At 39.9% G+C, this 24,243-nt stretch overlaps 1 protein-coding gene across 2 annotated transcripts in view; it reads right to left on the bottom strand.

Moving 5' to 3' along the window:
• Positions 1-232: 232 nt before the first annotated feature.
• The window catches only part of LOC126425213 (BTB/POZ domain-containing protein 17), a 126,441-nt gene continuing 102,430 nt past the window's right edge, over positions 233-24,243 (bottom strand). For both annotated transcript variants that reach the window (XM_050088169.1, XM_050088168.1), the window contains exons 8-9: positions 13,037-13,347; positions 233-1,049 (exon numbers count right to left, since the gene is read on the bottom strand). In XM_050088169.1, the coding sequence (XP_049944126.1) occupies positions 345-1,049; positions 13,037-13,347 (1,016 nt within the window). In that variant the 3' untranslated portion in view covers positions 233-344. The remainder of the gene's footprint in view (positions 1,050-13,036; positions 13,348-24,243) is intronic.

Raw genomic sequence — 24,243 nt, 5'->3', positions numbered from 1 at the left:
ACACCAGTGAGGGATAATAACTGTGTGTTCCCACCCCATACCCTTTTTCCTCCACAAGAAATAATAAGATCCCTAAGTTTAATTTGTTACAGTGCAACACATGGTCCAAGGTGCACCACTGAGGTGATCTTTTCCAGAATATTATTGGGTCTAGCAAGGGACATTCATTTCAAACCACACACACATGAGGATATCAATTTGCTGTCTCCCCCCCCCCCCCCCAACCCCCTTTCCCATTTTTTCATAAGAAATAATGAGACCCCTCAGTTTAACCTGTTACAGTCCAACACATGGTCCAAGGTGCACCACCACGGTGACCTTATCCAGTAGAGTATCGGGTCGGGCTAGGAGTCAGAAGCCCATGAAGCAAATCCACGGCCTCCTGGGAAGGGTGGAGGAGTAAGGCAACTGACGTCTGACAGAGGAGCAATACTTATGTGCACCTTGAAATTGTCGCGATCTGGGCCGATCAAGTACGGTGATGAGACGATACGCTGGTTGCAGGGGTAAAGGTATGTAACTCCATGGGCAAGAGGCACTCTTTTAGCCCCACTGGTGGAAGCCGCACTTGCGGCTGAACCGGTAGGAGCTGAATTTGCGCCCGACCTGCTAGAAGATGCATTTGCCGTTGACCTGCTGGAAGAAGCATTTGGGGCCGACCTGCTAGAACCAGCATTTGCGGCCGACCTGCTAGAAGAAGCATTTGTGGCCGACCTGGAAGAAGAAGCATTTGCGGCAGAGCTGGTAGAGGCCGCATTTGAACCCGAGCTGGTAGAAGCTGCATTAGCAGCTGCACTGGCAGAAGCCGCGTTTGGAGCCGAGCTGGTAGATGTCACCTTAGTTACTGGACAAGGAGTACCAACATGAGCTGTCGCACCAGGGTTGAGAGAGTCAAAAGGCAACAGGTTGTCGAAATTGAGAACGCGCTCTTCATCCAAGAAGCGGTGGTAACGCTGTGAGACGGATGTCACGTGTTCAATCCCGTCCTGTTGGCCCCGCACAAGCACGCCAACCAAAACGCGTGTCGGACATGTGTCACGGCATGTCACCTGCAAACAGTGCGAAACATAGTTTAAACTAACAGACAGATTCTTCTACAGAGCTGTACAATACATCTGTTTACTAAACAACATGGTACACCATAATATTTGTTACCTGTCTTGTATACTTATGATCGCGTTTTGTTTTTCAACTTATACTAAACATTCTTTAACGACATTTGAAGCAACGTACAATCTACAGTAGAAAATACTTTCACAGAATTTATGACCAATCCTTACAAAATGATATCATCGAATGATCAAAATGTAAATATTTAAGATATTGTTAATATTCAGTGTAACTTGAAATAATGACGTTCATATAAAATAATAATACTATAGCATTGGAGTTGCCAGTATTGTAGGGAAATAAAATATTTAATGCACTTTCATGAAATTTATATATTTCAACAATAACTGTTGAAACTAATCATTTTTTGAAATTTAGCACTGTAAAGCTTTGCATTTTACAGTACAATTTATTCAAAATATGTTGTTATTTGGTGCTGAATTTGTTACCACTTTTATATCAGCTTGAACCAAGTTCTCCACATTGAATATCATAAGGAATTGTAATTACAGAACATCGTAAAAAGCGTTGACTCTCAAGGATCTATGTAAGGCCCAGTGTCGGGCCAAAGAGCGGTAGTAGTGGTTCCCAAAGTTGTTAAGGGTTAGTTAGAAATTGTAACTTTTGTAAGATGTTAATAGTGACAATTACTTATAAATGCAACAAATATGAAACTTAGTTTTCAAACAAATATTTCACAAATATCAAACTCAATGAACACAAAGAATATAAAATAGTCTAAAAATTAAGTCAAGGACTCTTTTAGCGAAGAATAATAATTTATAATCATGTTCAACAATCGTAATCACTGCTGTGGAAGAAATTAGAAACTGATTTAACATCAGTCAACAAACTGCTTTATTTACACAGTTCTTCTGCAGGGTGTATATGTGGACAAGGAAAAAACATTCCCAGATATCCCGGTTAAAAATACACTTCCTCCCGGGTGAAAATACACTTTTTTCGTATTAAGTGACAGTATACTCTTCCTCGGCACTGTAAAAGTCATCAATACTTTGAACGTTTATGGTTTTATATACCGACGTAGAATTTCCCGGCACTTTAGAAACCGAAACTCAGGGGAAAAAAACACGTCTTGAAAGACCTTTGATGTGCAGCAACATGTACGCTGCATATTTTCGTATTACGGAGGTATAAATTTGAATTCCACCAAACAACGCATGTCACTTTCTGAAGCATTGAAATCGAGATTGCAATGCGCTTTTGTAAGCATCATAGCTCATTCACGTGATCTCGCCAGCTGATGACAGCAATAGGATACGTGATGTAGTCAGCCAATAGCAAGATCACTCTTAAGAGGCGCGAATACACAAATAAGATAAGTTAATGGCTTAAAATAATATACATAGTGTTCACATATAATATTGGTCTCGAAGATTGATTATTTGGAAGGGAAGCTAAGCTTCCACATATGATGATCTTTTTGCGCGTGTTACACTTTAAGACACATCACACAAATGTGCCAGTAAAATTTTTAATAACAACGCAAATGTCTCATCTTCTGGGCTTGAAATTCTTCTAAATGGTCATCTTCAAGGAGTTGATCTTTAAATGAGAGTCAAATGCTTTGTGATTTAAGAAGTTCATCGTACATTCTCGCACAAAGTTCATCTTACGTAAAAGGAAATCTGCTTTGAATGTAACGCGTTTCAAACCACCATTCGCAATATTTTCCCGCAACCTGTTAGAAATAGGTTCGTTTCAGCAGTTGCAAGAAAGCGCCAGACAACTGGCGTCACCGCGCTTGCACAGCTACGATGACGCAGGAAGCCCACATGTTCGTATGTGTAAAATATTGAAAGATCTTACATTATGTAATAAAAGAAGCAAGACAGCAAAGGATACTTTCAAGAGTGTCGGGATTTCGCATAATTCAGCTTAAAATGCACATCCGTATGTAAATTTCCTAGGAGTACCAGTACTCATGTTTGGTTCTTTAATATAGCATAATGCCATAGTGTGAAATTAAACACTTCATTTCAAATACATTGACTGCCTCAGTAGAAAGGGTTAATAAAAGCCAAATCTCTTTAGCAAACCGACAAAAATAACTTCATTGTTCTAAGGCGATTAATGCTCGACTGTCAAAGGTGGAAATAAAATCTGAAACTATTGACATATTTTAGCCTGCCGTAATTATGCGAACGTATTTTAATTCATTTGATAGCTCCCGGCCACAAAAATCCGTTTTGTTATCATTTAACTTGAGAGCAATAAATGAAGAAGAAACAACAAAATCACTGAACGTAAACACAGGTCACATGGAGACGACCCACCTCCCCACTACAACTCGGACTGCTCTGTGCATCAGCCCCGGATCTACGATATTTCCGAACTGGAGCAATATTGAGTAGTGGTGCCCAGCCACACTTCCGTAACCAGAAGCAGGAGAGGCCACACTTCCATAACCAGAAGCGGGAGAGGTACTACTCATACGCGACTCAACTGCGCATGCGCACGAGCCTGCCCGCAACTGCTCAAACGAATCTAATTCAAACAGTTGTCACATCACGCTCATCAGAGGAGGCAATTTGTTGTTATAAAGCATTGTATAGTGTTCCTAAAGCCTTTGACACACTTAACTGTTGGCAGACGCTTGTATGAGCACCGTTTTGTTGTTGTATGCGGCAGATTTCCTTTGCAACTTAAGTTTATTCTCATTTTTTTTCCTCCCCCTCCCATTCAAGTTTTGTTGCTATAGTATTATTCTGCAGTAGCAGGATACAATAATATCCTTTGTTAGAGTATTGGTTCTTACCAGTCAAAATCACAAAAATTTAACTGAAAACTAAAACAATGTAAAATTCCTGGAATTCTAAATAATTCCCGGGCTTTTCCCAGTTTTCTCCCAGATGAAAATATTCCCGGGTTTTTCCCGGATCTCCCGGTTGTCCCAGGTCGTATACACCCTGTACTGATCATGGTAGTTACATAATGCCTTTAAGTACACACCCAGAAATACAAATACAAATCAGAGATGCTGTTTGGTTACCCCCATACCCTTCTCACCATAGTCTGCCTAGAGGGGTACGATCAGCTGCACAGGCTTGCTGAGGTGACTTCCATTGGCAGTGACAAGAATGGCAGCATGAGGGACTTCATTTCTGCTTTCTTTCAGCTCCTGCACTCTTGCTGTAAGGTAACTACTTCCTGCAGATGGACAAGGTCACTGTCTTGGACCATCAGTGAACTTCCATTTTGGTGTTCCGCTTGAGGTAAACTGTCTATTCTCTTTTCTGATTGAGTCTGAATTCTTGTGTGAAGACTGTTACAACAGGTGGCTTGGGTTCCACTGGCAATGTCTTGAGTCTATCCTCCACAATGAAGGATGCTATGGAGAGCACTTTTTCATTCTGGATGATCAGTTTCGAGTTGAGGGTGACGTCAGTTTTCATGAGTACAGTCTGTAGCCCTTTATTATCTACACTGTGCCCAAATAGTTTTGGGAAACATCTTTTGGTTAAGCCAACCATTCTCTCCCACTAAGCACCACACAAAGAACTATAACTTCCATGTTCTGCCTTGTTGTGCGAGATACCGGTCAACCTTATCAGCAGAGATGGCCATCTACAGTTCCACTGTAGATGGTGAGTAAAATGCTGTGTCTATCTATAAACCTTTCTAGTACCAACAAAAATCAATCTGTTGTACCATTGTGAACAATGTACCAGCTGGTTGTGGTACTTTCTACTTTGGCATACAATGGCCCTGCAAAATCAACACCAGTGACTTGGCAGTGTATTGCAGCATTACACAACTAGTTGGCATTAGAGCTTCTATTTCTTGACTGGCAACCCGCAAGAGCTAGTCATGTACTTAGCAGGCGGAATGAAACTCTGAAAGCACAATTCTAACTCCAAGATGATGTAAATGGAATGAGTATAAAAGCCTCACAAAATGGTGGTTTTCATCAAGGGTAAGTGGATGATGTTCTTCAATGGTTAATTTGGCATGAAGCTGGTGACCATCTAGGTGAAATAGGTCTTCATCTAAAAAACAGTTGGCCACTGTGGCTGAGCAGTTCTAGGCGCTTCAGTCCAGAACTGCACTGCTGCTATGGTCGCAGGTTCGAATTCTGCCTCGGGCATGGATGTGTGTGATGTCCTTAGGTTAGTTAGGTTTAAGTTGTTCTAAGTCTAGTGGACTGATAACCTCAGATGTAAAGTCCCATAGCGCTTAGAGCCATTTGAACCATTTTTAAAAAAGAACTAAAACTCTATTTTCAATCTCTTGGGTACAGAGATGTTTTTCTTAAAGGATTTGATTTCTTGAAAATAGGATTGTTCTTGTAAAGCCTTGATAAAATAATAATAACCTGCTGCCATTTCTTCCACTGTACGTTCACCTTGTCAATAAGTTTCCTTTTCAACTGGAGAACTTGGGCAGTGACTTGCAGTAGTTTCCAGTAGGAACCAAAACCTTTCAGCATCTATCAGTCATTGGGGTGTCTCCGTTTACGACCTGCAGATCTGGTTGTAGTTTTTGTTTTCTGGCAAAGAAACAAGTGTGATATACTCTTGGTATTAATTTGGCCAGAGACAGGACTGTTGAGGAAACCACAGCAACCCATGCCATTATATGTCCTACTTGTAAATTTATGTGAACCTGTTGAATACAAAGGTTTTCCAACTAATGGGGCTATCCCTTAACCCTTTCACAGCTGTGGGCAAGTATACACATTCTGTTGTGTCAGTCCCCAAGTGTTGTGGACGCGTATACGAGACTGCTTGGATTTTCCTACAATGCTATGGACGTCTGAATGTGTCCTGAACTAGTGTCCCTTCACTGCTGTGAATAAGTTACTTCCTTATCTCGGCGAATAAAAAAGCTTCAAGTATTTATCATAAAGCATGTGTGCCTCATTGCATGCTTTCATTTGCAAGAAACCTTGTTTCAATATCTTGAATTGTTTGTGAAATGTGATGATTGTTGACCACACAATTCGCGATGCGCAAGGACATGAATGGGCAAGTTGCGCACCACTTTCCTTTGGATATAAAATGCAATCACTTGAGCAACGAAATGAGATATCCTTCTGCTCTCTGTTTTAAATAAAATTTGGATATCTTACCTACATTTCATTCACTGCGATGTAAGAGCTAAAATCAACTATACGTACGTAAAGTTTACGCAATGCATTTTTACCTCTGTGAATTTTTACAAAGTTTGTGCAATGTTTACTTCATTTGATGCACCACAGTTCTTTGTCAAGTGAAGGTATCAGACTGTAAGATGTGCAAAAACCAAATTTTTTCACCTAATAGTTTTCGAAAAATAGGATAAGTATTTCATATTAGTCAGAACCCCGTCTCCCAGGACAGGCATCAGCATTTGCCAAGCAGTACAGCCATAACAAAAGCCAGCCTTAGCATGAAATGCAGACAGCACATGTGCAGCAGTAAAAGGGTTAACCAACCTAGTGTTACTATAGAGTCAGTCCAAAGAGTTGTTCCATGTATGTTTGTGTTGGTAGCCTTGCAGTAGTAATGCACAAAGGAAGGATTATAGAAAACTTTGGTGCAAATATTTTTCCCTTCGAAATTTTTGATCCATCTTGGTGGATAAATTTGTGATAGAATTGGAAGGGCTGATATTCAAGTGCACCACTGAATAGTAAGATGCTGAGACACAAAGGCGGTACTGAAAAGTTCCTGGCTTTGTTTTCTTATAGTAAGGGGGGGGGGGGGGGGGGGGACAAAAAGAAAGAGAAAGGGCATGGGCGCTCATTTGTAAGTTTGAAATCTTAACATGTAACTGTAAATAACAAGTGTTCACTATTTGTACTAATTGCTCTGTCGCAGGTGATAGTTGACATGGCAAAGCCACAAGCAAGTTTCTCCTCAGTGGGCTTGCAGCCATCACAAACTTTTTGTTTCTCCAGGGAAAGTCCGCAAATAAAATTCACACTGAAATGTCCACAAACACTGGAAGAGAAGTGTGTTTCATAGAGTACTGTGAAAACTTAATTATCTCACTTCACAACTGGCAGTTTCACTGTTGAAGACGAGTCCGGCAGTGGTCACCATCAAATTGCAACTGTCACTGGAACGCATGGAGCTGTTCATGAGATGATTCTTTAGGACCAACTAATATTTGACAAAAAGATAGCTCAGATACTGGGCATCTCCTAGAAACGTGTTGGTTTCATTGTCAACACAATTTTAGCCGCAAGCTTTCAGCAAAATGGGTGCCTAAATGTCTGAACTGTGATGAGCTGAAAGAACACACTGATACATTGAAAGCCATTTTGCCTCATTTTGATCCAGAAACTGTTTGGCAAAATTAGTAACTGAGGACGAAACTTGACTTTACATTTATGACTGTGAAATCAAGGCAAGGTCAAAGGAGCTCTACACCTAGAAATTGGCCAAAAAGTGACAGCGTTCTTTTTCTGGGACAAAGATGGCTTTCTGTTTGATGGACTATTTATCTCAGGGATCTACTACAACCTGATAATATTATGCTAACCTGGTACTAGAACTGAAGGAGGCAATTGAGAACAAATACCGAGGAAAGTCGACCAAAGGGCTTCATTTGTTGCACGGCAACAACACTCGTACAAAGTTGTGGCTGTCAAATTGACAACCCTGGACTTCGAAGTAGTCAACCAGCCTCCCTACTTGCGAGACCTAGCCCCCTTGAACTATTATCTGTTTCTGAACGAACATGGAAGAACTCCTGAAGGGTAACAATTTTCAAGACTCTGAAGATATCTAACGCGGTTGCAGAGAGCTGGTTTTGCTAAAGACCACATGACTTTTATTTTCACGGATTTAATCCGGGTTGATACCTGCAACCACACTGATGCCACAGCTCATGGCGTTCTGTAGTAACACTGTGAGCTACAGTTCATATAAGATGCAACAAATTCTACCTAATTGCACAATGGTGTCAACTGAAATCATATGAGCAGATATTAATGTTGTAATGCAGGTTATGGTATCAGAATTGTGTCAAGAGTTAAATACAAGGAAAATGAAACACAAATGTTAGATCAGAAACTAGATTTCATGAAGGAATAAAGTAGGGGCAACAAATACATTTATTAAACAAATAAAACTTGAAGGCAAAACTGCTGCCTGCTATGGCAAATTTTTACTTTGCCAGGAGTTACATCACACTTGAGCTAATTGCTGCATAGAATCCATAATTTATACAGTGTTTGGTATCTCAAACTACAAGATGTATACAATTCACTTCTTTGGTTGCAGTGCAAATTAAGTTTATTTATTTATTTATTTATTCATCCAAAAATCTTTCAAAAATTGTGGGATACATAATTCATTTGCAAATACTGTGTGTGAAAACACACACACACACACACACACACACACACACACACACACACACACACACACAACAGATTAACAGTAATATCAAACAATCGAAAAGCTGTGATGGAATATTATGAAAAGGATAGTTGCTACTCACCATATAGTGGAGATGCCGGGTCGCAGAGAGGCACAACAAAAAGACTGTCAGAAAGTGAGCAGGTCTTTTTGTTGTGCCTATCTGTAACTCAGCATCTCTAGTATTGTAAGGTGCACAGCAATTGTCCTTTTCATAATACTGTAACAGCAATATCATGTTGTTGCTCTTGCAGTTTCAGAAGCTGCAGAAGTGTACCTGCAGACTAATGTTTCATGTTTTCCACAGTAAGAAAATGAAAACACACTGAAATTAAATGGAGTACAGCAGTAATTATTCCACGATAACTACATCAGAATGTTGGTGTTTCAAAATACAGTCATCAGGGAGCAGTTAAATGATGCTGTTCAGTGGTGGGGAAAGTTAGTGACATCACATAATACATCTGTGCTGAACTTTTTGTAGCTTGGCAAAAGCTGGGTCTCATGAGTGACGGTACTGAACACTGGATGTTCACACGTTCGGCTGTGGTGCCACTGCAGGAAGCCACTAGCTGTGGTGTCATTTTAGTTGTGTGTGTGACCTCGGCTTTACAGAAACTCTAGTGGAAGTATTTTGAAGTATAAAGAGGCTTACCCATTACTTTCAACCTATCACAAGTTATTAGCCATGGCATACTGAGTGGTTTACAAGCAAAAAATGAAAATATAAATTTTTTTGGCTACTACAACATTTCCCATTCACCTTCAATTGCCACCTAGGCAACACTGATAAATCAACAAGTGCAGATCAAGCAGTGACACCAGGGAACATTTAATTCAATTAGCTGACACTATGGTTCTATCAAGGTCCAATGATTATAGCACTTATAAACATGCCACAGAAATTCAAACATATAAAATAAATTTTGACAGAAAAAAATGGGAGGAGGACTGAAATTAGATATTTTGCATGCCTCAGTATCAAATAAAGAAAATAGCATCACATGTTCTGTTATACAAGCTCCATAATACATGTCGGCAGAACATTGTGATCTTCGTCATCAGTAAGAAGTCTGGAGTCGGCCATTGCGCAAATACAAATAGAAAGTTTGGACAACTAAGGGAGTTTACAATGAGGTATCAACAACAGCAAGGACCTGTTCATCCAGGTAAATGCTGGCCCAATAGTGTTTAGATAACCAAAAACCATAGGAAGATATTTCTACTAAGCAAGAGGAGCAGGGAACCTATTTCAGATTACCTGAGTGGCCAACATGAAATATTCATCTCCAGTATTGACAATGCAGAGAATCAATGGACAAAGTTAAGTTGTAGTATACAATAAGCTTTAGACAGAGACAGGAAAGACCCACTGTGATTCCACAGCTGTGATACAATGCTGCTATGAAAGCAAGGTGGGCTTTGCTTCAAACTTAAACATAGCCAAAGCCTCACAGACAAAAACTTGGAATGAAACAAAAGGTAGCGTAAGGAGAGCCATTTGTGAAGTGTTAAAAGAATTTGAAAGTAAAATTCTACCTACACCTTGACAAAAAGCCTAAATGTTTTGGTCTTGTATTAAATTAGTAAATGGATTAAACCCATCTGTCCAGACACCCTTGTAACCATAATGGCACAGAAATGGAGGATGACACGGGATAGTCGGAAATACTATGCATCTTCTCCCAAAACTGTTTCACTTAGGAAGATTATACAGCAGTTCCTTCTCTGAATTGACAGACGAACTAAAAAATGACAGATATTGAAATAAATGACCATGGGATAGTAAAGCAACTGAGCTAGCTCAACGGGGGAAAGGCCACTAGACCTGATGCGACACCAATACGATTCTACACAGAGTAAGGGAAAGAAGTTGCCCCTCTTTTAGCAGCAGTTTACCAACTGTCGCTGGAGGAATGAAGCATTCCTAATGGTTCGAAAGAAGCATAGATTATTCCTATTTTCAAGACGTGTCATCGAATCGACACACAATACTATAGTCCTATATCTCTGACACTGCCCTAGGGAGGAATTTTGGGACAGGTTTTATGCTCATGCATTATGACATTTCTCGATAATCTCCTCTGTAGGAATCAATGTGTGTTCAGAAAACAGCAACTGTGTGAAACCGAGCTCACTTTGTTCCTCCGCAAGACCAAGAAAGCAGTGGATATTGGCACCCAGGTGTTCCTTAAATTGTGGATGGTGTTCTATACAGTTTCACACTGGTGCCCAATGGACAAAATACAAATGTCTGGAATAAGACCAGCTACACGATCTAGTGCATAACATCGGGAGTCCTAAGAGACTTTTCACACGAGATGCTGTTGTATACAGAGAAGTTGCAAAGGTTAGAAAATTGTAGCAAAATGCAGGAAGACCACCAGAGGACTGACGCTTGGTAAAGTAATTGGCAGTTGGTTGACCCTCAACATAAGCAAATGTAACATATTGCATATAGACAGAGAGACGCACTATCCTATGGTCACCTGATTACAGAACTATCACTGAAAGCAGTCACATATATATGAAATACCTTGATGTGAAGTGGAACGACCACTTAAAACTAATTGCAGGTGGGGCAGAGGCCACACACATTCATCGAAAGAATCCTCTGGAAATGTAGTCCACTCACAAATGAGATAGCTTACAAAAACTTTGTTTGACCAATACTCATATATTACTCATCAGTCTGGGACCTTTAACAGATATGATTTAAAGAGAAAATAGTGAAGATCCACAAAAGAGCAGCACATTTCGTTACACGTTAATTTAATAAGGACAAAAACATCGTGGAGTTGCATAGTCAGCTTTCACTGGTAGACACTCAGAGAGGCATTCTGCATTATTGTGGAGGTCTACTATTAAAGTTCTGAGAGCATACATTTGTAGAACCGTGAACCGACATATTACCTCCTCCTATGTGTATCTCGTGAAGACACTGTGAACATAAAATTAGAGAAATCTGCAGATCCACAATTTTGTAATTTTTCTGTAACTTCTAATTTATTTTTGATCACTTCTGTACATCACATTCTATCGAAGCACTCTATCTATATATTATCGACCTTGCTCGTACAATCGTGTGACACTGACTTGTACGGTACTAGTGTGAGGAATGTGAGAGAAACTATGAAGTAGCAACCACAACAATCTAATGCTATGCTTAAAATTTGATAAGTTTGTGAAACACTAGAGGACATAATATTAAATTCTATCATCTTACCAACTACTGCTGTATTTGAACAGGTTTGCAATATGTGTACGGATACCATATACAAACATATATGAGGCTTTTTAAGTATAGGTAACAATGAAAGCCAAAATGTTGTCCTTCAAAAAACATTACCTTGGTCACAACTTTATTTGGTTATGAGATACAGCAATGATTTACCAAGTGGGAAGAAAGAAAGTTAATTCCGATTTACATGTCAAAAAAACAGATAAACTGTATTAAACTTACTGTAATTGGTATTGTCAGAATAAATTACAGTGGGAAGAATCTATATACAGGCAGAAGCTAAAGTATGAGAACTGAGCTGAAATGGGATTGTGAACTTTTATTTATGCATTAGCTGGTACTGTTACATATGACCTGCTCCCTAAAAAATATTGCAGTTCGTGTTTCGAGGACCAGTGAAACCAGCTCGGATGAGTACTGGAGGGGAGTGGAGAGCGTGCTGCCAACTGAGGGAATCTATACTGCATACTTTGACTTTCTATGGACATCTACCATGTTTAAACTGCAGTTCATCTGAATCTGTTTGAACGGAATTTCAAAATTGGACAAATACACATCAACGGTGCAGCTTTCTGCAGGAGACAGTAAAAGTCTAGATAAGTGCCAGTGGTGTACATATGTGTTACGTGTAGCAATGTTGTTGACGCTCACTGTGAAGTATGACGGGAACGGGAGGAGGTATGTCAGCTGCTGGTTCTGTGTAGCCAATGGGAGTGTGCGGGCAGATGATACGTCTGCAGGCAAGGAACATTGTAACATTCTCACACCAGCTTAGAAGTGAACTCAGATATGTATTTGGCAAAAACAGCTTTGTTCTCAGGTTCCACTGTAACCACAATCTCAGAAATTGCAGCATACTCAGAAGATACAAATCTCTCAATGCATTATTAGGACGATGATGGTAATGATTAAAAACAGTGATATCAAAGATTTAGTAAGCAAGAGAAGGTAGTGAAGATAAAAATTAATGTAAAGAATTTCTTTTTGTTTATGTAACTTCTCCTTGTTTTATGAAAATGTAGACTTTTAGGTAGGTACTTAATGTTAGTGAAACAGCTTGTAATGCTGACTTGCCCTATACTCAGGTAAAAACAGTATACCTTCCATAACCTCCGAAGATGTCTCCTCAACACAAGATGAAAATTTGGGCACAAAACTAGCCCTTAGACCATTGTATTTTCCCCAAAAACCAAGTTCACCAAATGTGTGAAATAATTCACTTCCTACCAATAAAACTCAATTGTGGATCACAAACAGATGCCATCGAATATGCGAGATGAAGAAACAGTAACAGCGGCAACGTCATCAAACTTACCGACACACGAATTGTCCTCAGCACCCGCTCAGGTACTTCCACAGTGCCTTGCCAGACGATTAGGTAACATTTCTTGAACCAGACTCCCTTCGGGTACAGATCCACTACCCACTCCGACGTACGCGAACCGGCATGCTCCGCAGTCGATGCTCGCGACGAGAAGACCAGCGTGCGCGCGTGGTATGGAGGCAAGGCGTGGAAGTTGTCCACACAGAGCGGGGTACTCCACGTGTCAGCAGTGTACAACCGAGGAGTGAAAAGCATGCGGCCGTCCTCCATCTTCAGAACTTCGTGCACTCTGTCTTGCTGGCCTGTAGGATGTACATGTAACAGGCTTAGTTGATGCAAATATTGTTATTCTACCTACCTACCATCTATGAGGTGCATGAGGTATATTCATCCACTCGGAAATGTTTTGCATATTGTGCTTATGTAGAGCTTTTTTAATTTGGTAATGGAAAGTACTGAAAGAATATAAAAACATTTTTTGTAGTAGAGGTAACAACTCGCTGAATAGTAGAGATGCTGAGCAATCAACAGGCACAGTGTGTGTGTGTGTGTGTGTGTGTGTGTGTGTGTGTGTGTGGTTTTCTGGTGGGCGGGGGGAGGTAGGAAAGAGCAAGGGTGCACACTCCAGTTCAAGATCAATGCCTCTGTTATTCACAGAGCTGTTACCGTAGCTCCAATTCTTCTTTTTCAATTTGCTTAGAAAATATAATTCCACCAAAAACTGAAACTGTATTCTCTTTGTTTTGATTATTAATTCCAAACTGTGCTAACTGTCAAGAGCACCTGCACAAATAGGAAACAAATATAAGACACAAAACACAAGTAATAAAAGTGAAAGCAACTCTTCTGCACTCATTAGGCAGAGAAACACTATGTACAATTCTTCAAGGGAGAGAGAAAGGGGATACGATAAACAGAAATATTAGCCATATCAGACAAACAACTATGGAACATCCTATATGAACAAACTGAACTACAAATAAACCTATCAAGAACTTTGAGAAAATTCTGCTACATATACACCTGTATACTCTGCAAACCACATTGTAGTATCTGACTGTCAATAAAAATAATCTAACCAGTAAACTACCGATTCTTTGAAGAATCTAATTCTGTGTATAAAACAGCTTCAAATTCCTGACTAGTGTACAAATGAGTATTTGACATTAAGCATAAGAGAGAAAGAAACTTGTAAAACGTTTGAAATTATGTTTAAAGTTTGTTGGAAGTTGCCAAGTGCTCTCTTTAACAAACACCAGCTGAGTATAGTCTCGATATTTGTGGTTTATTTTAAAAAAAGGCTTATTTTTCAAGCATCTCAATGTTTATGATTTCATACCTCCTGAATTAGAAGTACTACTATAATTTTGCAGGTACTGTCAGTGGTATATGTGGATACTGCCTGCAAAATGTGTTGCACACAGAGTTAATAGTAAAGAAGAAACAAAACATTATGCTCGAACATGAAGTTTTATCGCACGAACAGAAAAAATATGCAGTGGAACTTCAATTTTATATTCTCAGGTTTTATGTTTTTGCAATTCTACACCACAAATTCATAGCCCCTGTGAAAAACCCATAAGATAATGCTAAAATGCCCCAATTTTACATTTCTTCCTAGAAATGTTTACCTCGATTCGAAGTTCTTACTTCGAGACGAGAGTGCAGGTAGGGGTGAAAGCATTTTGTGAAGAGCTGAAAATATACTTTTCATGCAAATGATTTGACATGACACAGATGTCATGTGGAAATAGAAGAATGGTTTTGCGACATCACATTTTAAGGACTTTCGTGTTCAAATCCGACACGATACAGTTGCAAGAACTACATACACTACTCACCTATATACTTTGCACCACACACTGTAGATCGTAAAGTTTGCCAGCGGTGATAGAGGGCACGAAGCAAAACTGTAGCACCTGAGCTTTCTTTCAAATTTACATTTTACACAGCGTACAGAAATTCTCTGAGCCAACTTCTAATAAGCTTGTAATGTCAACTGGGGAAGTAAACTTATTTTTTCATGTCTCTTGTTTCTCTAATCAAGCCCAAAATAACACTTTAACAGCATTGAGCATATGAAGTGGAGCTCATAAGAAAAGCATTAAACACTAACAGCAATGGTGACAAAGTTTGTCATTAAGCAGATGTCTGTATTTATGCTTATGGTTTAACTACTTAGCTGCTGTGATATTTTTGGTTTAATTTGAGATGTTCATCAATTTTTGCTATTTTCTGGGTAAGGACAAAGGTAGATTTCTCAAAATCACGTGTCTTTAACATATAATCTGTGGTCATAGCATCGCAGATAGCTCGATGACCTTGTATCTAGATACCAATTTCAATTTTTTTATTGGTTTTTACTTGCTCTTACGCATCTGTGATTTTTTAAGAACAGATTATATTCATTGCCACAAATTACTGTATAAACATTGTATTGTACATTTAATTTCCTTCACTTAGATTTTATACAATGTATTGGAGAAGATTGTGATTTTTAATCACGTAAACCAATTATGTGTGTTTTTTCCTACAGTTTGGGTTTTTTTAAATATTTTCCTCTATTCTGCATTTTCATCAATTTTGTGTTTTTTAAGTCTGGACCGCATGAAAACGTAAAATACGGGTTTGACTGTAGTAAGCAAAAAACATTTGTTTTCTCATTTTGTGGGGGCTGTCTGAGAAAAAGTTTCAAAAATCTTTGAAATTACGTGTAAAGTTTGTTAGACATTGTTAGGTTCTCTCATTCTCAAACACTGCGTATTTACATGCTGTGAGCTATGCTGCCTCAAGATGCATCCAAAGTTCACTTGTTAAACCCTTAATGTCAAAATTATATCTCTGCCTGAGTAGACTTTGACAACATTTTAACTTTTGAGATTTGGTCAATAATTGTAAGAAATACCGAAAATAAAACTGTCAGACTGGTGATCAGCAACCACAACTAGGTGGCTGTGCCCTGAGTTCGTTGTTTGATATTTAGACTGATAGGTATACTTCCATTTAAAACAAAACACTTAGAAAAAAGTGCTGGTAAAATAAGCATCAAAATGCCAAAATTTGCAAAAAACAACACAAAACATGGGGGGGAACTATAATTGTTTAAAATTACTTTGTAACTGACAAAAGGCAGAGGTTGGGAGCAGAGTTACTGGCTTGTACACAACATGCCACAAGCTCATGCAATCAACAGTTGTGTGCATACGCTCTCTCTCTCTCTCTCTCTCTCTCTCTCTCTCTCTCTTGCGCGCACACACGCACGCTGGTAACACACTATTCCACTAACAGCTGCTTGTCATCTGTAACTGAAACACTTTCACTATTTTGTCTGTGTAGTCACTAGAACGGCTTTTAGAATTTAATGAAACAAGAAACTGTCCAATGTCATTTTCATTACACATTCTCCCATGCTATCATTACTGCTCCCTTCATGTGTGTTACAACATTATGCCAGTCTCATGACAAGGTTCAGTTTATAGCATCCTTTACCAATCTTTTCACTTCTGCTAACGTAACTCTTTCTTTATGACACATAACCTCCAACTTGGCCCCATAAGGCTCCAAAGGAATTGAAGTGGCATTGGTATGGTGGCAGTCTGAGGACCCTGCGGTCATATTTCTTTTGCCATTTTATCACCAATGTACAGAGGTAAGGGTGGTTTATACCGAGCCACAGATTCAGTAATTCACCCTTTCTACAATCAATGGTACGGGAATGTTTTTTCACTGTAGCCGATCAATAACATTTTCTAGAGACTACTGTATGCACATAAGCAAGGACAGTCGAATGATACAAAGCATTGCCTATAACTATCACTGAAGGCTTGCTCAAGTTCCTCCAAAGTGAATTTTTAAACCACCAATGAAATGTGACTCTGCTCATTTCTCAGCAATTCTATTCTTTTAAATCTAAACAACAGCATACAGATTTTCACGAATACAGCAGATGTAAATGCATGGAGAAGAGTTAATCTACTACTATTTCCAGAAGGTTATGGCATGGTGACAGTTACTGAATCATGTGTCCAGCCTGTACTTGTTGAATGGCTTGCCTTTACCAATATCGTTAAACAAGAATGAAATTTTCACTCTGCAGCGGAGTGTGAACTGATATGGAACTTCCTGGCAGATTACAACTGTGCACCGGACTGAGATTTGAACTCAGGACCTTTGCAACTCAGGACCTTTGCCTTTTGGGGGCAAATGCTCTATTGACTGAGCTACCCAAAAATTCGACTCACAACCCATCCTCACAGCTTTACTTCCACCAGTACGTCTCCTACCTTCCAAACATCACAAAAGTTTTCCAGCAAAACTTGCAAGAGTAGCACTCCTGAAAGAAAGTACACTGCAACGACGTGGCTTAGCCACAACTTGGGGGATGTTCCTGGAACGAAATTTTCACACTAGAGGTGCGTCCGCTGATAAGGAACTTCCTGGCAGATTAAAACTGTCTGCTGGATGGAGATCGAACTTGGGACCTTTGCCTTTCATGGGCAAGTGCTGTACCAACTGAACTACCCAAGCATGACTCACAACCTGTCCTCACACTCCATTGCCGAGTGAATATTTCATTCTGTAAACATCCTCCACATTCTGGCTAAGCCATGTCTCCACAATATCCTCTCTTCCACGAGAGCTAGTCTTGCAAGTTACTTCTGCGAAGTTTGGAAGGTAGGAGACGAGCTACTGGCAGGTATGGGCCGTGAGTTGTGCTTGGGTAGATTAGTCAGAAGAGCACTTGGCCGTGGAAGGCAAAGATCCCGAGTTCGAGTCTTGCTCTGGCACACAGTTTTAATCTGCAAATAAGTTTTAATACAGTCAAAGTTTTCTTTTGATACTGTCTTCAAAAATCAGCACCACCATGCAGCAATATCATCTCTCTCCGTTATGAGCTTTCTTCCATCAATTTTTTTTAATTTTTATTTATCTGAAGCCTAAACCATGAACTACATTTCCCAGCAACAATTTGTTGCCTCCATGATGTTCTGATTCTTCTCAGGAAGCCTTCAGTTTATTGAGGGTTGGATGTTATTTTCTCAAATACTAATTGTAAATATGATGTCGATTTGCATTTGCCTGAAAATCGTCCATACTTGTCAAACGCTTCTCAAATTCTCTCTCTATTCCTGAAGTGTTTAGCTGAGATGGTACAGCCTGATTTTCTTCAGCTCTGAACTTTTTACTTCTCTATCCTCACAATAGCGTTTTTGTAAATTTTTAATTCATCCACAGTTCTATACTTTAGTGATAGGCAGCAAGTCTTCCCAACGTTATTGCGGTGGTCAACAAGCCTGCCCTCTCATTTTGGTGCCCTTACCACTTAAAGACTTCTCTTGCACAGCATGCACCCTCGGATGTCTTCTCCCTCTCTTTCTTCTGACACTGAAATATTTTGAATCGAAGTAAGTCTAACAAGTTTCACACAACTCAGTCTACAGCAATGCACAGAGTAACTGTTACACAACCAATGTACGTTTCGAGTGTGGAGCAAAGCTCAGTTTGTAGCCACAAGTGTTTTTTCTTTCTGTTTTTCTTCTCCCCCAGGTTGCAGGGTTTTGAAAGCAACCATACTACAGAAAATGCAGTTTCGAAGACGATTTCCTGTCCCTTCCTCAGACACCCGTATATAACAGCTATAAATTTATAGGTATCAGTTCTGGCAAACCAAAGGACGCAGCAGGGTGTGGGGGACAAGGGGACGAGGAGGTGAAATTACCCTGGACTTTCCTTATGGTGCCAGAAAATACACCCAAACCAGCAGGCTCTTACTGTGAAAACCATTAGCAAAACCAAAGCCTATCTGTGAGGCCATAACACACTACATCCGTCTGACTCTTAAACAAAATTCTGCTTCTTTTCCATTTCCAGAATTAGTCTATTAGAGTAATTGCTCTTAAAGTTTCGACTCTACTACGCAGTTCACCTAATTTACCAGTAGGAATATGCCTTATTAAATGTCTATTAATAGTCCCTGACGACTTGGTGCCACAGGAACTCTTCCATGTAGTTGATATTACTCAAAAATTAAATGTGTTTTCCTTTGATATCAACAAAGGCTACAGAAAAATTTACAGATTCCAATTCTGTATGCTTTTAGCTGAGACAAATCTCTGTTGCCTTGTAATATATTAATCAGCAACTAATACCAATGATTTACATACTCTGTGTTTTACATTCTAGCAAGCAGAAATAAGGTAACAAGACATGCAGTTTGTTATACTGATCAAAGAGTTAATACTAATTAAAATGAGAGTCAATAATTTTAAGGCTGGATTACTATGAGAAAACAGTTTTCTAAGAGAAAAATACGCATAAACTTAAAAAAAGTTTAAATGTGAATTAGGACTCGTAATCTTTCTTTTACTGGTCCAGTGCTTTACTCTTGCACTAATCTGCCACACAGACAACAATGTCAGTTCATTTAATCATGTTAAGTACACTGTAACTATAACGCCAACTTAGACTGTGGATGAGATTAATCTGATGAATTGCATAAGAAACAGAGAAGCACAAATGAATTCGGCATAGTGAGCAGGGACACCTTCGACACCATGTAAACACTATTTACTTCACACCACAGAGAGATTTGGCACTCCTTCAACTGTAAGAACAATTTCGGTATGTGGGCTGCATTTCATGTATAGTAACATAAGACCTTAAGTCCACTGTACGTAAAGCGAATACATCTTTTATTGAAAGCTCTGTGAATTAACTGCTGTCATGTTTCTTAATTTCAAAACATCATACTAACCATGACCACTAAATAAATGCAAGCTACAACATGAAACCATAAGATGTGAAAAAAACTGAAGTTTTTAACCAAATACACTGACAAAAATAAAATCACAACACCAAGAAGAAGCTGTGTAACACAAATGAAAGTTTGCAGGCATGTTTCTACACCTAAAACATGATGTCTATCAAAATTTCGTGTCATTCGCATGAGAGTTGCGGTAGTAATACTGCTACAAGGATGCAAATCAGGTTTGCTTTAAATGCAGGCTGTAACAGTTGTGAGTGTTAGTTACCTCTGAGCTGTGAGCGTGTTACCTTTGAGACTGGATGTGATGACTCAGCGTTAGTAAAGAATGTCTTTCAGGTCACAAAGACACTGAGCCGTGGTGGCTCATATCGATAGTGCCACTCTGGTGGTTTATCTTTTCTGCCACAGTCTGGGCCATAAGCAGCGCCCTCTGGGGCCCACGCGAGGAGTAATGAGATGAGGTGCTGTGGGGGTGCGCTCCGGGACGTGGTGGAAGACGGTTGTCGGGTTGACGCAGCGAGTGTGGGACCGGACCTATCGCATGGAGATATACAAGTTGGCTCTGACGGAAGACGCCATAGCAAGCAACGGGAAGTGGGTGTCCTGTAATTTGTGTGAAGGAGTAACGATTTTTGCATTCGGTGTCCCAGTGGTTCCCGAGAGATGCGGTGGCTTCTTTCGGAGAAGAGAATTGGTAAGAGCTTTTGTCTACGCTCTTTTCCGTACGATGTTGCTGCCTGCTGTTATAAACAGGTGAAAATCAGCTGCTTGTACTGACTATACGGGAACTGGTGATGTAATATTACATTTGTGATTGAGTCTCACTTGTGCTGCGACAATTTAGAGGCAAAAACTGTGGTGGTTTCATTAGGTCTGGTTCTTTGCTGTGCAACTAAGGGAGTCAGTTATTTGGGGTAACTGAGGGAGCACCATTATGTTGGTCCAAGTGATGTGTTCTCCACATTTTGTCTATGGCTTTGCGAATCGAAATCGTGGGGGAGTACACTTGTGAGTAATTTGCTATTGTATTGAAGGTTATGTTGTAAAGACTGTTCTCTGGTGTGTTAAATCAAGCGCTGATTTATAGCCAATCTAAGCGGAAGTTACCATTGCTACTTGCTTATGTGCTACTGTCCTTATGATTGGCGTTGTTTGTCTTTTGATTGTGGGTGTGCTAACGCTTTTTTTTTTTTTTTAAATTATGGCTATTATTCATAAGGGTTGTCTAGTAAGGAAATTGCTTAAGCTTTTATCATATACTGGTCTGTTTGCCTATCACATTGGCTTTCTATGCAGTAACTGAAGGAATGTGTATGGTGGTTCAAGATTGTAGGCTGACTAGTATTTGAAATGGTGTTGAGGTTAAGGGCGAGATCAGCATCCCGCAAACCCGCACGCTGCGCGTGGTTAAATGTTCCGCTATTGGGGAGCTGGCGCTCTGTTTTTGGATTTTGTAAGGATATGTGATGAGTGCATTGCTGTAGTTTTTCGTGTGCTAAATTGCAGGGTGTCAGTGCTGTCCTAGGGCTAGACTTGTGATGTATGTTATGTTGAAAGGGAATTAACTGTACCAAACTTAAGAGAGCTTTTAGTTTGTTTTAGGTCTGTACATGGAATGACGTTAATATTTTGCCGATTGCGGCAATAACTTCCTGTGTGGGGAGATCCTGTGACGGACTTGTATTGTACTGTTGCAGTGCAGTCCATCTGAAACATGCTGCTTAAAACTTGGGACTGCAGCTCTCTGATGTTATATATTACTGTTTAATCTTAAATGTCTTGGATGTAATACGGTTATTGAGGATTACGTAATTAATTTTGATCACTGGTTCCTTAAAGGAAGTATTTCGTTTTAAAATACGTGCTCGGTCAGAGCCTATTTAAATATGATTTTAACTCATCATTCAAATTTTCAAGTCTTGCTTTCTTAAAAGGCTTTCAGTTAAATGATTGCTATTTGCCTGTTTCAATGTTTGAGTGACTTAAAGGAAAAGAATATTATTTTGTAATTTGTACTGATTGTTCCTTTTGGGTAATACGTGACTTGTGTGTTCAATAAATGAGTGTCTAGTCAATGGTGATGCACTGTTCTATTGCTAGCCTACCCCTTCCACTCCACAGCCTATTGAGCTGCTTTGTGTCAAAATTGTGTTCAGAACACCCCTCTGATCTGACGCCTCAGACACCATTATCAACACTTCACTGAGTTCCAATGAGGTTGTACAATAGGGTTATGAGAAGCTGCTGGATGTTCCTTCTGTGATATTGCAGAAAGACTTGGCAGAAACGTAGCCACTGTGCACAATTGCTGGCAGCAGTGGTCACATGAATGTTCGATTGCAAGACCAGGCTCCAGACAGCCAAGTGGCACTAACGAGAGAGAGAAGACCATAGTGTTTGGTGTAAGGCTCTGGTGCATCGTACTGCGCCTGGAGCAGTAATTTGAGCAGCAGTTGGCACCACAGTGACACAACGAGCTGTTATAAATCATTTACTTCAAGAGCAGATCTGAGCCAAATGTCCTGTAGCGGGCATTCCACTGACCCCAAACCACGACCAGTAGAAACTTCAGTGGTGTCAAGCAAGAGGTCACTGGAGGGCAGGATGGAGATCTGTTGTGTTTTCTGATGAAAGCTGGTTCTGCCTCAGTGCCAGTGATAGTCGTGTGTTAGTTAGGAGGAGGCCAGTTGAGGGCCAACCAAACTGTCTGCGTGTTAGATACACTGGACCTACGGATGGAATTATGGTCTGGGGTGTGATTTGTATGACAGCACGAGCACTCTTTTGGTTATCCACGCACCCTGAATGCAAATCTGTTTGTCAGTCTGGTGATTTGATCCGGTGCTGCCATTCATGAACTACACCAGTGGGTGTTTTGCAACGTACTGCTGCTATTGTATCCTGACATGCTCCACAGAGATTTGACATGTTGCCTTGGCCTGCTTAATAACCAAATCTGTCTCTGATCACGCACATATGGAACATCATTGGATGCAACTCCAGCACTATCTGCAAACAGTGTTAGCCGTCCCTGTACTGACTAAGTGCAACATGCATGAAACTCCATCCCACAGACAGACATCTGGCACCTGTACAACACAATGCATACACGTCTGCATTCAACATTCTGGCAGTTACACCCATTATTAATGTAACAGTATTTCACATTAGCAATGGCACATATCACATTTACTTTAAACTGTGATCCTGCAATTTTAATCACTTAAATGTGTCACCTACACAAATGTATTCCCGTAATCACAATTGTACACAATTCTGGAAATCACTCCCATGCAATTCTTGACGTAGGTGTACATGGTAAGGATGGAAACACTGACAGGTAAGAATACGGTGGACACTGGTTTTAGGAATGCCAATCTCATGTTCAAGTTGTCGTGTGCTCACATGTGGATTCATAGCAACAGAAGTGAGAACAGTAACTTCGGCAGCTTCATCTGCGTGAGTGCTACGATGATTGTGTTGTCGTGGATTGAAACTTCCCGTTTCCTGAAGCGTCACAACAAGACGAGAAAACGTCAGCTGCGAAGGTGGGTTCATGTCAGGTTATCGCTCTCTGTACAGTTCCGCTGCCTGCGTAGCATTTCGCCTACCTTCAACAACAACAACAACAACAACAATAAAACAAACGTTATGTCGATGCAGTAGACATAAGAAAACAGTATTGCAATTACTGTTCTGCGAACTTACATTCCCCACAGGTGAGTAGCATTTCTACCTTCTCTTCGTTGGTGTATATTCTACTCACACAACTCTTCAACCGATGATGGTTGATGGAATGACGGGTGTGCATTCTACTTATGTTTACATTTGCTTCTCTGTCAACATCAACACGTGGATGTGATCCATTATCCCGAGTACCTGCACTAAGTGCTGGGAGAGTCAACTTCAATGTTGTGTAATGTAATTAACAATGTTGTGTTTCAGTGAATGGTACACTGTGATACATTTTTGAATAGGTCTTTAGGAGAGGAAATGAATTACCAAATAAAAAGTACAGGGTGCCATTGAAAAAAGTCATACCGCTGTTCATATCCTTGTAAAAGACAAAGCTACAACAAAGGCAATCATACTGATTGATGGCCCCCTGATGGCCAAAGAACACTAGCTTGAAACATTTTGTAATTTGCATCTAGACAGTTATTTAGGGTAGTCAAGATAAATGGGACACCCTGTATACTACCAAAACCTTACAACCCAGCTTACTAATAAAACAAAATTCATAGCATGCGGCGCAATCTTCACCTGCAATAGAACTGATGAGCTGTGTTTACATAGAAGTCATTGTACACGCTGATGTAGTCCTTTAACTCAAAATTTCTTAACAAGTACTGCAACATTTGTAGTGATATCACATAGTGCGTATAGTTTTTTCTGTGGTAGCTTAAAATGACATCATGCTGCTTGCATACTA

Source organism: Schistocerca serialis, chromosome 10 (genome assembly GCF_023864345.2).
Source record: "Schistocerca serialis cubense isolate TAMUIC-IGC-003099 chromosome 10, iqSchSeri2.2, whole genome shotgun sequence".
NCBI classification, from domain to species: domain Eukaryota; kingdom Metazoa; phylum Arthropoda; class Insecta; order Orthoptera; family Acrididae; genus Schistocerca; species Schistocerca serialis.
This window is presented reverse-complemented; position numbering and strand designations above follow the sequence as displayed.